Genomic DNA, 19,138 nt, shown 5'->3' on the forward strand with positions numbered 1-19,138 from the left:
TTTTTTTTTTTTTTTTTTTATACTTTATCGATTAGCTTTTCAAAGCAGCACCAGAGTCAAGGATGTGATCTCATCATCACAGTGCACAGGGACGGGTCGAGGTCGGGGTATCAATACTCTGTTATGTACAAAGGAATTTATCAGAAAACCTGAAACAATTGGAAAACACAGTGGGAAAGTATGATCTAGCCAAAGCTTAGATGACTCAACTATGATTTTAAAACAATGGATTTGATTGGCTGATGGACGGAACATAATAACCATAAGCTCCTCTCAAAGGGCTTCCTCACTGGGTTGTTATTTAATAAAATGGTTATCAAGAGTCCTAACACGTAAGCAGAATAGCTTCATAGGCCCCGGTGCTGCCCAAGCTCAGGAGTGCCCGTTTCTCGAGGAAGTAGACTGGGAATGGGCCCTCTAGAGTTTCTTATACTGTTTGGGTTTTGTGTTTTGTTGTTTATTATTTTGAAATAATAAAAACGTGGTCTCATTATGTACCTTTTGCTTGCCTGGAACTAACCATGTAGACCAGGCTGGTCTCATAAAGATTGTCTGCCTCTCTGAGTGCTGGGATCAAAGGTGTGCCCCACTCCATCCGGCCCTTAAATGGCCCTAATACCAACAAGAATGAATGCATGGTCATGCCATAGTCTGTTAGACTGGTGACTTTGGGTATGAGACTTAAAGTCACAGGACGGGATTAGAAAGTGAATACTGAAAATGAGAAGATTCATGACAACCAACGGTCACCCGGCAAAAACATAAGAGGTGACTCTAGACTACCAATGCCCTTTGTGTGGCTATGCTGAGTTTGTGGTTGAATGAATATCAAAATACAAAAAAAAAAAATAGGGAGGTTTCAATAACTAGACATCCTTGATGAAAATAGATGAATGTTGACTTAGAAAAAGGATGCCAGGGATCTACATGGAGAATCTGACAACATGATAAAAATGTCAACCAATGAGAGAACAAGAGCATGATAAATAAAAACTCTCCAGAGTTTCAAATTTAGTAGAACAGTCATGTGGCTCCTTGTACCCAGTTTGTCAAAGGCTTTCACAGAGACAACAATATTTGTAACTGTTTAATTAGCATGTTACATGGAACACTTTCAGACACAGCCGCGTACATGGGCTCAATGTGGGCTGTAACATTAGACAAAGTGGGCTTCAACTCTGACTGTGAAACTTCATGGATAAGTCACTTATTATCCCTAATCTTCAGATCAACTGCTTAAATATTAGTCCCTAACTCACAGAGCCAAAATAAGGCTTTTGGAAAATTGTCTTGAATAGGACAATTGCTCTGCTTTTGATTGGCTCACACAGTATAAAAAACTTGGGGCTAGGATAGAATTATTGGCTAAAAATTTCGCTATCAGTAGAGAAAAGATACAAAATCTGTTACTCATGAAGTTGTATGTTTTTAAAAACTGTTCATGTGTATTTGGTAGTGCAGTTTTCAAAAGGCTTTTAGTAAAAGCTCATTATCGTTTGACATTCCTAACAACAACACAGGGTAGGCAAGGATGGCGTGCAAGGCTCACTTTAGAGGGGATCTGAGAGTCCAGGTCACTCAGGGAAAATTCTCAGCTCCCCCTCCCAGCTCTAGTTCTGTGCTGTCCATTAAGCCATTGACCACATCAGCCTGACAGCGCTGCAGAGCTGTGGTGACTACGCTGGACACTACCCTCATGACTGCTCTGGCCACTGACTGAACAAAGGATTTCCACAGCAACCTGGATAAAGGAAGCGGAGCAACATCTGTTCGTCGACTTTGAGACGAACTGACACTGTGGTGTGTCAACGTCACGGACGGCAGCTGGACTGGACCGTAGCCGCGCTGGGAAGTGACCAACAAGCTTTTCCAGGCTTAAGCAGCTGAGCTTTAGAAAACCTTTACCAGTGACTGATAATCTACTTGATTTTACTTCCCTCCAAATCCTGCCATTGGCTGAAAGGAAGCGGTTACCTTATCAGCAGGAAACACACTGCTCTGAACAAGGGAGAGCTGAAAGCTGTTGCTGAGTCTATTTATTTTGATAGATTATTAGGTTTTTTCACAAAATAACTCACCCAATACTATTTTGTTTTGTCTAAAGCAAGCTATGGATTTTTAAATTGCAGCACAAAATTACAGTCAGGGTCTCCTAGGTGTATCCTATCTTTAAGCCAATTACGCTCAGAAGCCCAGAGTTTCAGTCCAGCCTCTTGTGCCCCAGAATCACTCAGATCTCCATCACCTCACTCACATCTGGTGTTTTCCTAACACCATAATCCAGAAGCCGATTTGTCAGGAGAGTGCCGGTACAGAACAAAAAGGGCCAAAACCCACGAATGCTGGCAGAAAAGGAACTGCGAAGCTGGCTCCCAGGGTACCCCCACACTCTATTCTCTACTTCCCGAGGGAAACCTGAGAAACCAGCAGTTGGTGGTACCAAGCCCGAGAACCAGACGATAGTAAAAACAACAACTACAGTAAAATCAAATGCTAAACACACAAAAAATGAGAAATGCAAAAATATTAAAAATGAGAAAAGTACTCAACAGTATATTGATTTATAACATAATAGTTTAAAATGCAAACTTTTGTTCTGTAATACCCTGAAATGGGCTCATCGGCCAGGTCAATTTACTCCTATTACACAAAAGGCCTCTTTGCGCCTCTGATGTACTTGGCTGTCTCATCTCTGGTTTGTTTGATTGAAGCTGATTTTATTTGAAACATACAAGCACAAAAGCTTGAAGGCAAAGGATCAACAGAAGAGCCTTATTTAGTCTCTGGCTGGAATTTAAAAATGCATGGCTATGTTGGGTACAACAGAAATAATATTAAGAGAGTTCTGTGAGGGACAGAACTTTTAGTTATCTTTAAAAGCAAGCAAGTTTAGCAGCAGACGGAAAGGATAAGAAAGAAAGGCTGGAGAGGACTGCAGAAGACTAGGGAGTGGAGTTCCTCTGTGGGCCAGAAGGTTCCATGGGAATTAGCAGTGAGAAGCTGGGCAATTAGGGAAGAGTGGCATGGTAAACTCTTTCCTGGTTCTCGTTTTACTTCATCCCATAATCATTCTAGCTTGCACTGTCCTTCACACAAGTAAATGTTAACCACAATTATTCTCTAGAAAATTAATCTGCAAATTCTGAAGTTCAGGTCAATCCTGACAAATTTGGGAGACTGGCTTTGCCTGTGACTTCAAAGACAAGAAATGTGAGATTTTCCTAAGCACAAGGAGAAAACAAGAAGACAGACAAGGAAACAGATGAAGTCACAGAACAGAACATCTTGGAGTAAGTAGAGTCATTTCCCAGATTCATGTCCTCCGGGAACCCAAGCATGTGACAGGCTGGTCTTTGCAACATTATTGCATCAAGAAGAGGTTACGGGATTAGGGTGGGGCTGAAATCTCACATGACTGATGGCCTTATGAGAAGAAAGACAGTGAACCCAGCACTGAGAGGAGGCACCCATACAAAGGTAGAGGCAGAAGTTGAGTTCATAGCTGCTCTAAGTCCCAAAAACCAAGAATTTCCAGCCCACAACAGAAATTTGGAAAGGAAGAAGCATTTTTACTTGGGGTACCTTTTAGTGGGATGGCCTTGCCAATACCTTGAATTTAGATCTTGGCTTCTAGAGTAAAGTAATAAATTCCTGTTGTCTTAAGGCACCTCCCCTGGGTACTTTATTACAAGAGCTTTATGAAGCTAATACATTTCATTTTTTTTTTGCTCATAAATGAGACCACCAAACTCCCAGGCAGGTATGAGGCAGCATCAGTCTGGGTGTCACATGGGAAGGAGGGTGATGAGTGAGTTCTCCTCCCTCATCTTGTACTGATCACTTCCTATTTATCTCCTTGGATACTAGATGATGCTTAGACAAGGATGAGGTTAGAAATAGAAAAGATCTACCATTGAGGAAGCCAGTAACAGGTCCAGCACCACATTAGGGGGAAACAAGAAGTTAAAAAAATAATTAAAAAAAATCTAAAATGTCATTAAGAGTTGGAAAATTTCATCTTCCTTGGGAACCTCACTCCTATCTCATATTTTCTAATAATGTATTTTGACTGATTTATATATAATCTATTAAATCTATTTTCAGTATCTATAATCTGTATCATATATAATATATACTTGGAGTGATGTTATACATTTTTAATACTATAAACCAAAAAAACAAAACAAAATAATCCTTATCATGAAGAGTACAACTTGGACAAAAAAATCCCAGAAGTTCAAAATCAAGGCTGCCTATAGTTATAAAATGACAGGACCCGCTACACAATGCATGGGTATGCCAGATTAAGTCAGCAACAACCTCTAACTATGTAGGATGTCCTGGATCATCTTAGTACATCAGCAAAAGAAATAAATCCAGGCTGGTCATACTCTATATAAAATTTAATTTCCTGTACATAAAGGATAAACATCTTTCATTTGAATCCAAAGAAATATATCCAGTCTCATCAGCTTTTTGCTGTGATGAACTGCACCCTTTTCCTTTCAATCTACTTATTTCTATTTTGAATTTCTATTTAGATTTGAAATGTTTTCCCAGTAGAAATTCCGTGCTTACAGTTCTCTAGGATAAATCAATCCATTAGTTATACTGATCCTATCGATCGTCTCGCACCTATCTTCTCTCTGACTCTCAGAGAGTTTTGAAATTATTTAAAAATTCTAAACAAAGTGCAGTATGACATATCTGCAAAGAAAACAAAATCAACGAAATAGAATAAAAGTCTTCTAAAATAAGGCATATATCAGGCTAGTAACAGCTAATCCTAGGAACAAACAAAGATGGAGGAATCATGCCTCATGCATTTGCAAGTCCAACATTCACACTTCCATTTTTTCAATATTCAAAAGCGCCAGTTTTTCAAGACAACTTTTTCTAGGCAGAAGTTCAGGAAGCCTCCAGGGCTCCACATCACTCCCTTCTCTGTAATTCTGCTTTTCACTTTGCCCTCAGTTCCCGAGCCTTGCTTCACAGGGAGGTTGTGTCACACCAGAAAAAAAGGCACAAAATCAAGCAGCGCCATGTGGATGGTGATGACATAACCATGGACTTAGTCAAGTCAAGGAGAGACCACTGCCTGCAGTGGACTGAAGTTCAACGCGGCTGTTCCCTAAGAGGGAGACGTGGAAACAGACATGCAGAAGGAGAAAGGCTGTGAACGATGGCAGCAGAGATTGTGGTCACAGGAAGAGATGAGTCCAAGATTCTTTCCTGTTAGTCTTATATCCAGGACTGTAGCCAGTCAGCAGCCAACCTAGCCCCCCCTCTCGAATGGGGAGGAAAACAACTAAGTTAGCAAAATCCTCCCACACTCCACACTCTCTGCTGACCCAGTCCAGTCCCTTCTGAAGACAGCTACCTTATCGCTCTCACTGCAACCTGACTCCTCCTTGTAGCTTTTTCTGCAACTAACCCTGGACAACAAACCTGCTAATCTTCCTGTGCTTTTTTTCCTTGATCAAACAACTCCATCAATTGTGTGTGATGACTCCAACAGAGCATTAAGGGAATGAATCAGGACAGGACTGAAGCAGAGCTCTGCGGTAGAACACATGCTTAGCAAGTTTGAGTGTGATCGATGCCCTGAAAGAAAAGACATTGTGTGCAAAGCTGTTTTGGACTAGTCCTTTGCCTGACAATGCTAAGACCTCACCACAGAACTTCATTTTTTATTGCAACTTGAACTGAAAGACAAGATGCTTAGTGTAATTTTGTGGGGAGCTCTGGAAACTAGAACATAAGTTGCATGGGAAAGATTCTATAAATTCTTTCAATATGCCTATTGTTATGGAATTTACTTATAGAATTAGCTACTGCAAGCTCTGAACTTGTTTATATTTTCACAGTGAAACTTGTGGGGGAAATCGTTGACTTCAGACAGCAGGCAACTACTTAAAGCACAGATGCCAAACACTTCTTTGTGCTGATGCCACAATCCTTGGACTTCTGAGGCTGAGCTACTTAATTTCTTCCATCATTTTCCTCTACAATATGAGACAATGTTGCTTCTTGCACAGAATTATTAGAAGGAGATATGAGATAATATCTTAAAGTACCCAGGACATTGAAATTACCATTTTTAAGAAAAAAACACCAAGAGTAATAGTAACTGAAATGCCAGTAAGGTTGGTGTACTAGGTACAATTTAATTATATTTTAACTCAATGTTCAAAGTAGTTTGTAATGTAATTAATAACTTAAGATAGATTTACTGGCCAGAGAAGTGCTCCACAGGTAAAGGGTTGCTGGCAACTAATATGGTGGAAAGAGAGAGCTGACTCCCATAAGTTGACCTCTGACCTCCACATGCATACTATGTGTGCACACTTACACACTACCCACATAAATAAATGGATACTATAAATAGGTAAAATGTTTAAAAATTCCTAAATTTTGGCTTAAAATTACTTTTAGGTAGTTAAACCTACACTGCTTATGATGAGAAGGAAAAAGCATTAGAAACAGTGTTTTTGTATCATTAATTACAAATATACAGAATATAAAATTCTACTAACTTCTACGGTACTATTTCTGTCCTATAGCAGAGACTCTTTCTATTTGGTGAGAGAAAAATGACTAGTGATAATTTCGCTGAGTGGTATTTGCATAAAAGTTATTGTTAGATATGTAATAATTAAGAAATATGAATAAAAATTAATGTTCCATACTGAACATAATGACTTGCATGTGTTATTTCAGTTATTTGTGTCTATTACAGTATTTGAAGTTGAAAAGAAATAACTTGAAATCTTTCGGAAAGAATGTGCAATTGCTATCAGGGATATTTGTTGCTAGGAAACCAGAATACAAATAGAATATTTGAGAAAACTCTCCCTTTGGCCCCAAATCAAGGAATACTCTAAATTGTGCAATATATGATTTTGGAAGGTCACGATTGTTGAGGGTTATTATTTTTCTTTTTTTTTTCCATTTTATAACGGTTTGAAAGAGCAGCCATGGAAATAGAGCTCAAATGTTTTCAAACAGGAGCAATGTGGGATTTGGGATATAAGGCATTAACGGCTCTGGGTAGAGACTCAGAGCCAAGACTAGAATAAGGTGAGTGTGTGTGTGTGTGTGTGTGTGTGTGTGTGTGTGTGTGTGTGTGTTTACTGCTGTTGTCAAGGAGGCAAAGTGAAAAATGCCAGGGTTTAGCTTTCCCATGCATTGTGAAAGATCCACGCGTATTTACCATTACTTCTGACCACAGAACTCACGATAAAAACCCTTGACTCAAAGGCAAAACAATCTGAAAACCTTTTTTTTTTGAGTGTATCTTTCCAAAAGCAGGGTTATTGGTAAAGAGATTTGTTTGTTGCTTATTTTTGAGACAAGATTGCTCTAATATTGCCCAGGCTTATACCAAATCATGAGCTCAAGTGAGTTTATTGCTAGTCTCCTAAAAATCTGGAAATACAGAAATTCACTGCTGCCTGACTTGGTAAACAGATTTTTAAAAGTAGCATTATTCAGTGAGCTTGTTTTGAACAAAGATACAACTGAGACTTTGCCAAAATAAAAAATTAGCCATGGCATCATGATCAAAACTCTGAACTTTGTTCTATACTAAGGCAGTATTCATTTCTAATCTTCACTGCTAAAAATATCTTAGAGTATCACAAAGAAGTCTAAAATGTCAAAGTGGGCAAAATACAAACACACATTTAAGTGTGTAGTATGCATAAATCTGAGGAGAAATTCAGTGAGTTGCTGAACAACTATCTTTGGATGTGAACACAACCAGTGGCTATTCCTTTGCTTTTTCTTAAAGCTCCATCTAAGCCAAACAATTTATTTCACAGCGCACAATAACCATAAAACAATGACAGGATTTCATCTCTCTCATCGTTTCCAGTCACTTGCTTGAAGAGTTGGTGAATGAGGGACGTGTACCCTCATCATAATAAGGATCCTTTAAGGACAGAGGAGCATGTGTGCTCTTACTTCTCTCTGTGTCATGCTATATTTGCCACAGCTTAGCAGGAAGTGGCACCATGAAAGCAATTCCATCGCCACCGGAGAGGAGGGGCTTTCCCAGAGGGGGTGATACACATGCCAGTTTTGTATCACAAATTCATAAAATCAATTTCATTGCAAACATTATGAATAAACAAGACTCAAGAGAGACACAAAAGAGTAATCATGCAATAATTTAAGAGGTGTCAAAACAATGTTCAAACATGAAAACCTAAATCTGATGTCTGAGCTATAGCTTTGAAGGAAGTATCAGGGAAAGCGAATGTGGCCGTTCTGCCTTATAACTTATTATAGGGCCGGCTGTGTCACCTTCAGCTTCGCTGTGAAGGACTCAGTAGATCAGTAGCTCTCCTTGACCTTTGACCTATTTACTTTGTAAATCTGTTTCTTCTCTTTTAATAGACATGGTCCACACAAGTCCCCTCAGGTCCCCTCTGCCACCATCTCTGCAATTTCTCCATCTGTAATCTCCTTCCATGACATCTTTCACCCCCTGCTTTTGAAACAATGGTAGTGGCCTGGGGAGAAGACTCGGTGGTTAAAACACTTGGATGAGGACTGGATTTTGGAAACCTAGAAACCCACATTGAGAAAGCCAGATGGGCACTGTGGTCCACTTGTATTTCTAGCCTCTGAAGGGAGAGACGAGATCCCCAGAGCAAGTTGTCTAGCAAAAGCAGATATATCAATGAGCTCTAGATTTGATTGAGAGACCCTATATCAGTGAGTAAGATGGAAGAGAAATGCAGGATTATTCGCAGCATCAGCCTCATAGGCCTCCATGTCTATCCATATGGAGAGTCAGGCCTTCACATACATACACATAGAATTCCACCATCTGCGGTTTACTGCATCATCCTTTTGCCTCGGACCCTTACCTAACTTTGACAGGCACACTGCTTCTGATCATTGCACAGGATCTTGAATTTGCATGCTCAAACTGGACAGAAGTACAGTCTCCATTAAGGTTCCCTGTCTATAGTAATTGGTGGCAACAGCACCGGACGTTCTACTGTGGGGACGCTAGACTAAGACCCTCTCTTCATTGCATAGACCCATAGGCATATAATCTGACATCATGTCTGCCTATCCCAGCTTCCACATATCTCCTAATTTGCTGCTGCCTCAGCTTCTGTTCTGGTTCTTTCTCCCTGTTCTATTATGATAGTGCCCCAGCAGTGATGTGGGCTTCCCCTCTGTAGGCTGTGAATATGCTTTATTACCATTGGTTAATAAAGAAGCTGCTTCAGCCAATGGCTTAGCAGAGTAAAGCCAGGCAGGAAATCCAAACAGAGATTTAGAAAGAGAGTAAGCGAGTCACGAAGACACCATGAAACTGCCCGAAGGAGACAGATGTCAGAACTTTGTCTGGTAAGCCACATCCTTGTGGCGATACACAGAAGAATAGAAATGGGTTAATTTAAGGTGCAAGAGTTAGTCAATAAGAAGCCTGAGCTAATAGGTCAAACAGCATAATAATTAATACAGTTTCTATGTGATAGGGTCTGGGCTGCCAGGAATGAACAAGAAGCCTGTTTACACAGCAGTTACTCCATCTCTGTCTCTTATAGGCATCGCTGTATCCTCTTACCTATATTACTGCTTTAATTTTAGGTTTTATGTTTTATGTATGTGTATTTTGCCTACAGATATGTCTGTGTACCATGTATGTGCCGGACAGCTACAGAGGCCAGATTACAGTTACAGATCGTGGCGAGCAGTCATACGGTGCTGGGAACTGCACCCAGGTGCTCTGGGAAATCAACTAGTGCTCTTAATTGCTGAGACATTTCTTCATAGGCACCTTCAGGCTATTGTCTCAGTGCTTGTGAAAGCCCCACTCCCTATATTATTATTAAAAAAATGTACATCAGTGAAGTCACTACATTTCTTTATACACCTACAAAATAAAAGGTCATCTCTGGCGATTAGGGATGTATTACAGCAGAGCACAGTGTGTTTGTCTAGCATGTTCAAAGCTTTGAGATCCACCCCAGCAACAGAAAAATAATGCATCTATGATCTTTCCCTGGGGGCAAGAAACCTTATAAGTTTTTGCGCTTGTCTTTTATCAGTTGCATAGCCAATACTACCTTAATTTCTATCACATTTTTATTGACTCTCTATAGAACCTTTCAAGATATTTTCAAATTTTTCATCCATGGCATTTAATACCAAGACATTCTAAATATCTTCTGTGTACTGCATGTGCTGTTATGTATACACACACACACACACACACACACACACACACACACGTATCATTTTTTCAAGACAGGGTTTCCCTGTAGCTTTAGAGCCTGTCCTGAAACTCGCTGGGTAGACCACGCTGACTTTGAACTCACAGAGATCTGTCCATCTCTGCCTCCCAAGTGATTTGATTAAAGGTGTGTGCTACCACCATCCTGCAATATATTTCAAAGAATAAGACTCTTTTGTTCTTTTTAAAACAGGGATCATAGATTCTGTGTGCTACCCCTCTGCATCTACCTGCAGGGCTCAGCTAATTCACTCTAAGAAACTGACCCCCAGCATCCATGTGTGTAAGAAAAATAATAACAGAATCACAACAGCTAAAACTTGAGTGCTCTCAGAGACCCAAGCTCATAGTTCTAAGTCACAAAACAAATAAAAATGTCCAATTAGAAGGAATTCCCCTGAAAGACCCACAGTCGTCCATGACAAAGAGTGGGAATGAGGGCTGCAAAGAAGCATGGCCTACCCCGTGGGGCTTCCTGGCTAGATTTCCCAAAGTGACTTTTGAGAAGCCCTTGGCCCGGGGCTGAAAGTCCAGTTACCCAATGAGGCACTGTCTTTCAAACCCAGTCACTCTCAGAGGGTCCTGAAAATGTTTTAAAATGTTCTCTCAGAGTTCTCCTAGAGTTTCTGAAAACTCTAGGGCCCCAGAAACCCCATTAACAACTAAAAAGAAGACAGAATGGAGTGACCCCCATCCGAGAGGATGATGTCATCTGTCTCCCCACAGAAAAGGCCACGCTTCCCTTTGTGGAAGTCCATGGTGACATCACCTCCTGCTCACAGGCCATTTAGCTCTTCCCCTGCTGGTTTCCTAGCTGAAGTGCCTGCTGCCTTTGCTAATGTCTTTCACAGAGCTCCTTGACCTTGTTTGTATGCTGGGCTCCACTGCTAAGGGAGGGGAGGCCTCCGGAGCACAGGGAAGAGCTGAGGGGAGGGGTGTGTGCAGATGGCTGGGAGCTCCTATTCATACAACTTATGGAAAGTTCTATACACCCTTCAGCAGCCCAGACCGAGGCTCCCAGGGTGGAATTCAGTTTCTGAACAATGCTGTCAATGCTGAATTCTGTGAACCGATTAGCCAGGCAGGGCGGCCGCGGCCATTTCTTTCTTTTTGGGTGGGATTTTCTTTGAAGATCTGCATAAAGGCACTGCAGAGTGGGCTTTATCTGGCCTCGACAGAGCCACTTTCAAAATGCACCCACGGAGAAGGCCCGCTTGTAGATCTATTTTCTTAAAGTAAATAGAAGATTTGTGCTGTTGACCAAAAGGCCCACTGGGTAAACGGATTTATTTATTACTGAGCAAAATGAATTAAGTGTGTAGGGGTTCCTGAGCCACAGTGCTGGGGAAATGATGTCACTGTCAATTCCGGGCACTGCAAGCATTTGCTGAGCTCTTATAGCAGAGTCTGGAAAAGAGCCAGTGGGGAAAGGCCTTCGTGTGATTTGGTTCTGATGAAAAGAGGAGAGAGCTTTAACTTCACCCATCTTGGCCAGGTGAGGAAAAGATGCTCAGGGCCAGGTCAGGCTAGGGATCTTGAAGCCTCCACTGACTCTGAGCACAGGCCCAGAGGGACAATGCAGAGAGACTTGCCTTTGGTTTTTGTCTGCTGATTATGCTTTTTGTGCACACTTGCATTTGGGAAGACAGAGAGTCAAATACTGCAGAGTGAATTTCAGTCAAGGATGGGCAGTGCCCACCTGGGTTGCCCCATAGATTGTGCCACCAGGTGACCAAGAGGGTCATCATGATGAGATGGGCTACCACTGTAGTGCTTGAAACAGGCCCCTGTTGTTTAGTGGTGCATGACTATCCTTAGTTTATATTTTGTTTTGTACCCTTATTTTAAGTCAACCTGTCATGCTTCGCCATCCGTGAGGATCCTACTCCAGACCTATTTTAATTAAGAGTAAAGGATTTGCATGTTGGAAGACACCGTAGCCTCTACGGTTTGAGTTTGTGCCTTATGGGGCCAGCCTGTGGTAGCCACTGCTTAAGTTTCTAGCCCTCTTTAGTGCTTCACCCTTTGACCCCGAATCTAACCAAGTGTGACTTGTTAATGCCATCTGTTCTTCCTGCATCCTTAAATCATTGGGTCACTCCTTTCTTTTCCCTGATTTGGCCAGATACCACCTGCTTATTTTTCAGGTTTTAGTTCAGAGGTTGCAGTTTCATAGAAGACTTTCCTGTCTGCCTGCATGCCTGACCCAATACCATCGCATCTTATTATTCTGTGTGATCCCTCAGTCCTTATCAGATTTGATTGTGCATATTCGTTTGCATACTTAATGTCTTTCCTTTATTGTAATGACTATGGGAATTGAACCGTTTCTGTGTGTGCACATAGATCTGTGTCCCTAATCATAGCGTGGTATCTGGTACAAAAGCATTCCCCCCAATACCCATAACTTTAATAAACAGAAGAATGATGGTTTATTACTTTTGTGTTCAGGTTTTCTCTAAGGGATAATCAGGTTGCCACTCCCAGGGAAGGCCTTCTGCCTGCCTTACTCTGCTGACGCCTCTTTTCAAGCCATGGCAAGTTATATGGTCCAAACATAATATATACAAGCATGCCATGATGACATATGAATCAATTAATTTTGTATCGATCTTAACTGTTGACAATCTCCTTCCAGAAGATTATTGCCAAGTACCATTTATATATAGTAGGCAGTACAGAGTTAATATTTTTTCCAGTTTTGGTCCTAACTACTAACATACTGTTGCATAACTCTGGCTCTGAATTTAGCAAATTTTCAGCAAATGGGGGAAAATTTTGCAATAGTAAACAGGAAAAGAGAATAGACAGAGGGTGTCTTTGACTCTCTTAAAAGAAGACAGATTCCAAATGGAAATGAAAGAAAAATCTTGGCTCAAAAAAACCGTAGTGCTTTCAGCAGAGAACTTGGCATGTTGGCTAGGAGAACCCAGTGATACAGTAAGCTGGGTGCAGCCAGTAAGGACGACCCCATCAAACTCTTTAGTGAGGCCTCTGGCCAGTGTGGCTAGAGCCTGGAAGGGAGGGTAAGCAGTCTCCTGAATAAGGAGATCAGTTAGCAAAAGCACTGCCCTTCTCTCTTCGTCCTGAGTGCAAGGCTGCATCACTTAGGAAGAGATCGAAAGGCAGCAAGAGTCAAACACTGACCAGTTGAATCCTATCTCTCAGGACTTGGAACTCAGACAGGAGTTTACACTCCCAGGCAATTCCTGTGTTTACCTGGGATTGAGGACCACATTCCCAAGTCACTTCCTGAACTGTACTCTTATGTGCCCAGGGGAGCATTCTGCCCTTTAGATCTTTGAAGCAGAAAGTCATCTCCTTCAGGACTCTTGCTACCATCCTGGTGCTGTTTGGACCTGGTTATGACACTTTGTGGCTTGAGCATCTTAGAAGTATATTCCAGATTCTGGGGAGACTGTCTTTCTACCATTTCATTTCACCAAGTTCAATACCAGTTGTGCCTTGCTCCTAAAACTGAGTTACACTAAATAGTAACATTACCCTCTGTAGAGAGGGTGTTAGAAACTCCAGTTGGTCTGCCTACTCCTCTATATTTACAAGATCCCCAGTGAAGGCTGAGGCTATAGGTCATCAGGAGAGTACTTGCCTAGCACATTTGAGGCCCTGGTGTTGATCTCACAGCACTGTAAAACTAGATACAACCACAAGGAAACCCCTGATTGTTTTGTGGATACACATACTTGATATACCCTGCTCTCAAGATTACCCCAGAACCCAACAATCTGAGAAATTTTCAAGACTTTCCTGCCTGGTTTGTTTTTTCAGTCCATCTCTAGATTACTTAGAATTACAATATTGCTGAACAGCAGAACACTGGAGACAGACGATACTGAGGAGAGAAATCAGCTAAATCCTTTTATTAAGTCAATCAATTTATAGGGGGTTCATTGGGATATAATTTCATCATGAGTGGAAAGGGTCTCATCCTGATACTTAAGGGTTCTACAATTGGGGACTTCTGGATGGCAGCTCTGAGATATATATGGGTGGGCTGTGACACCAATAAATCTCAAGTCTCAAATGCTCAGGTACTTGCTAAAGTACCTCTAATTCATACTCTCTCTCCTTCCTCTTCCTCTTCCTCTCTGTGTGTGTCTCTCTATTTGTTTCTGTGTGCATTTACATGCGCATGCTCATGCCAGGCATGGATACTGTGTGCCCGTGCAGGGAGAGGTCCGAGTACAATGGCGAACACTAGTCCTCAGGGGCTTCCCACCTTTTGTTTGAGGCAAGGTCTCTCATTGATCCAGAACTCTGCTGAGTAGGCTAAACCAGCTGGTCAGTGAGCTCCAAGGTTCTACTCATCCTCATCTCCCATCTTTCCATCACTGGGATTATAAGAGCTTGCTATTGTGCTTGGCTAGGGTTCAGGGATCTAACTAGATTTAACTTGTGAGACAAGCTCCTTACCAACTAAGACAACGCACCAGCCCTTTCCACCGATTTTAACAGGAGTACAGTTTAGGCATCCGCTCGATTTCTGGTGTAACATTGCTATTCTACCTCTTTTGTATTTACTGAAATTCACCTTGAGTCCGAATCTGTGGTCGGATAGTTGAGAACTACTGTATGATGCTCATTTGAGGTTGGACTATCCTAGCACAATCTCTCTTAAACCTTAATCACCAGGAAGATCAACTAAGATACTGTTCTGGATCTACTTTCAAGTTTCTGATCCAGTAGGTCTAGCATAGGAAGGCTAAGAATTTGTATTTCTGAAAAGTTCCTTGTGCTACTACTCTTACTGGGGGCCACCTTTGAAAGTCATTGGTCTGGGATCATCCCCCTGTAGACGGACACACAGGAGATCAATTTCGAAGTCTCCTGTCCCGTGTTAATAATGACTTTTAGAGAAGTAATTATCTCCACCTGCTTCCTCGACTACTCGTTTGCGGTTGGGTTTCAATGTGTCCCCGCTCCATTTCGTAGACACAAGACATAAGCCTGGACTCTTGTATCCAGCTCAAATTATCGGCTGTTCCTCTCATCCCAGCCCTTTCTTTCCCCTTTCGCTGACCTTTCTGACTCCTATTCTTTATATTGTCCCGATCATTCTCTTTCTGACAATGAGCCTCACGTCTCTTTCTGGGCTCCTGCACCCTAAAGACTCCCACGCCACTCTGTAATGTTTCTGTTCTCGGGCAGAAAATCACACTACCTGCTTAAGCAGTTATCCAAATTGCTTCTACTTTAACCACTTCTTCTCAGAGCACTAGCAAAATTTAACTCCCCAAATTCCACAAATGTCTCAGTCAGTTATCTTAAGCATAGCTCTAGTTACTACTTTGCATTTATTATTTATTGATGCTACTGTATTCATGGATAAAATTGACTAAATAACAATTATTAATACAACCAGTATTAACACAGGACTTACCATGAATGAACCATTGCATCTTAAATCCTCTCTCGTCCGTATCCAGCCCATCTGTGTAGAACAGTACATGAAGCTTGGAGCCTGTGGTGGCCCCTGGTGGGGGGATATCTGCTCCACAGTAGCGTCCTATCCTTTGGGGTCCATCATAAAGCTGAAATTAAAGAGAAATTTCACAAAGTAAAAACACTGCACATATTTTTTTGTTGTTCTCTTTGTTTCTTTGTTTGCTTTCAAGGAGGGCTAGCTTAGCTGCATAGATGCACACTGGCTCAAAAGTTAAAGGTGTGTCTACTCTCATGAGATATTATAAGATTTAAAATTAATTGCATATAGACTGTTTCAGAGAAGAATTAGATTACTAAACCCAGTAGATGTGAAAATTAGATTACAAATTTTGGTTTTATTTTAACCTGCCAAATCCAAATTAAAATCCAGAATAGGGAACTAGGCTGACCTTGAATAGTTACGTAGCCAAACCTTCTCACTGTCCTGACAATATCTCTCTAAGTCTGGGAGGGCAGGTGTGTAGATTTCTGTTGTGCTGGAATCAAACCTAGGGCTTTGTGCATGCCAGGCAAGCTCTCTACCAACTGGGCTCCACTCCAGCACCATGTGAGCGCTTTCAGCAGCAACAGAGCATGCCAGTGATGCAGTTTTCATTGCAATCTTGTCATGCGTTGAAAATGACTTCAGATTTTTGTCAGTAAATAAATCTGATACTTTAAAGACTTCTGATAAAATTTCTAATAAAGATTCCGAAAAGTACACTTTTTGTTGTTTTGTAATATTATGAAATTCCTCAGCAGAAAGTTTGTACCAAACCAAATCATACTAGCACTTTATAAACACATTTCTTTCCATGAAAGTTCGTTAAATTGGACTACTATCATCATTTTTATTTCTTTTTTGCTTTTCTAAATATTCTACCTTTTTTCTTAAAAAATAACTTTTCCATAAAATATATTCTGATCACTGCTTTCTCTCGTCATCCCCTCCTTATCTTCCCCACCTTCCCCCTCCCACCCATCCAACTCCAAGCTTTCTCTCTCTCTCTCTTTAGAAAACAAAGAGGCCCACTTTAAACAAGTGGACCAGAGTAAAACAAACAAATGGGGAGAATGGAAAGTGCATGAAAAATGCAAACACACACAGAATACATGCACACACACTAAACCTGCAAGAACACAGAACTGGAAGTACTAATGCTAAGAACGAAAAATTGTGCTTTTGCAGTTATTGTCATTTGTGTTGGGCTGAGTACCACAGACTAGAGCCTTCTAGGTTTTCTCGCTGCGTGTCTAATGGGCATTGGCATTTCTTCCCTGGGAGGTTTTCTGCTGGGGTCATTGCCCATTATTCCATGGACATATTTCTACAGCTTTCTTGGTGTCTCATTTTAAAAACATAATAGAGAGATAGCTAAACAAATATCCAATTTAAAATTAAAAAAAAAAACCATTTTTCTCCTATCACATAGGAAAAAGAATGCTGTCCTCAAAACATGGCCCCCTCATGTGAAAGCCATGAGATTCCTTCTTCATCCCTTTGAAGTCCACGTTAATCACTTTGTTCCGGTTACCCTTAGAATGATACCAAAATGGAACATATCTGAAAATATGCACGTGGACTTACATGATTATTCTTTTTTGGGGGGAGGGGGGAGTTTCTCTATTTAGCCCTGGCTGTCCAGGAACTCAGGCTGGCCTTGCACTCATCTGCATCCGGAGTCCTGGGATTAAAGGCTGCCGTGTCTGGTCTCTGATTGTTCTTATTCTCCCCTCAGGCTATTTTTCCCTGTGGGGACTGACCTCTCTCACGTGCTGGCAAGCACTCTACCACTGAGCTAATATCTTCAGCCTTCCCTGGCTACTTCTTTTTAGTGGATGTACATTTGGCATGTCTTTGAGAGCATGCATAATATGGACTCAATGCCTTTCAAACTGGTGAAGTTACTTTTACTAACTAAATGTGATATGTGTCCCTTAAACACATTGACTCAGCCATGAAAACCTTATAGAAAAATTTTACAAAGTACTTTGATGGAACCTTCACAATTTCAATAATTAGACATGAATCGTTTCCACCTCTGAATAAACCATCCTCCTTTGGGTTTTTGTTTTAGGTTGTTTAGAGACAAGGTCTCACTGTGCAACACAGGAAGGCTTGAAATTCACTATGTAACCTAGGATGGCTTAAACTTGCAGCAATGCACCTGCCTCAGGTTCTCATATAGAAGGTTTACAGGGGTGAGGCACCATGCTGAGTGAAACCTTAGCTCTTCGCTTCTCTTTCTACTCAGGCAGCTACATCTCCTCCCTTTCTAGCGATGGGCACAGCATCCTCTTACCCCTCCTGACTGTGAGTTTCCTTAGGGAACAGGCCATCCCTGATTTCCTTCCCCTATTGTTAAACGCACAGCATTATGAGGGCCCCATTCCAGTACAGATCCAGTGAATGGACACTTTGACTTTTGCCACCAGTGTATTTACTTTAAGGGCTAAAACTGTACTACTACTTCTGTATAGTTAGATAAGAATTTGAATCATAAAATTGCAAATATCAGTCTAATAATTTTGTGCAGTAAAGGGTTTGAATCACTTTGTAGTCATTCTGCAGAGTGGGGACCTAGGTGCTCTCTTGTTCAGGCTCACAAGAAATCCCAATTTCTGAATGTTAGCCTGCCTCATCAAATTCCCAACAAGTTGTTCCTCATCGTTGTTAAGTGTGCGGAAGGTCTGCAGAGATGAAAAATGGGAAGCAGAGTCCGATATGCCATTCACCACTTGGTACCAAGTCCATGATTTTTAAGCAAACGAATGAGATAGTAGTCATTTCTCAGATATATTATTTCACCTTCCTTATTTCTTTTCTGTAAATACTCTTACTTTAAAAACTTAGATTTCTTATCAGGTTTCTAGCATTCTACATGTTCTGGCTAGCTTTATGTCAACTTGACACTGCCTAGAGTCATCTGGGAAGATAGACCCTCAATTAAGAAAACAGCCTCCCCAAACTGACTTCTTGGTAAGCCTAGGGAGAGAGCATTTTCTTCATTAATGATGTGGGAGGGGCAGGTTACAGTGGGCCACACAACCCGTGGGCTGGTGGTTCTGAGTGCTCTAAACCAGCAGGCTGAGCAAGCCATGAAGAGCAAGCAAGCCAGTAAGCAGCATTTCTTCATGGCCTCTGCTTCCAGTTCTTGCCTCCATGTTCCTGCCTTGACTTCCCTCAGTGATGGACTATGATATGGAATTGCACATTTGAAACAACCCTTTCCTCTCCAAGTTGCTTTTGGACATGGTGTTTACTTCAGTGATAGAAACTCTAAGGACACTATATAGTGACAGAAACCAGATGGAGGAGGGAGAGTGAAAGAAAGAAAAAGATAAGAGGGAGGGGAGAGAGAGAGAGAGAGAGAGAGAGAGAGAGAGAGAGAGAGAGAGAGAGAGAGAACAAACACGACAGGAAAATCAGAAAAG

General features: G+C 41.4%; 1 protein-coding gene across 1 annotated transcript in view; it reads right to left on the reverse strand.

Annotated features, from left to right (window-relative positions):
• The window catches only part of Cubn (cubilin), a 204,836-nt gene that overhangs the window by 113,869 nt on the left and 71,829 nt on the right, over positions 1-19,138 (reverse strand). The window contains exon 28 of the mRNA XM_005354631.1: positions 15,660-15,810. Within this exon, the coding sequence (XP_005354688.1) occupies positions 15,660-15,810 (151 nt within the window). The remainder of the gene's footprint in view (positions 1-15,659; positions 15,811-19,138) is intronic.

Source organism: Microtus ochrogaster, chromosome 16 (assembly GCF_000317375.1).
Source record: "Microtus ochrogaster isolate Prairie Vole_2 chromosome 16, MicOch1.0, whole genome shotgun sequence".
In the NCBI taxonomy this organism is placed as follows: domain Eukaryota; kingdom Metazoa; phylum Chordata; class Mammalia; order Rodentia; family Cricetidae; genus Microtus; species Microtus ochrogaster.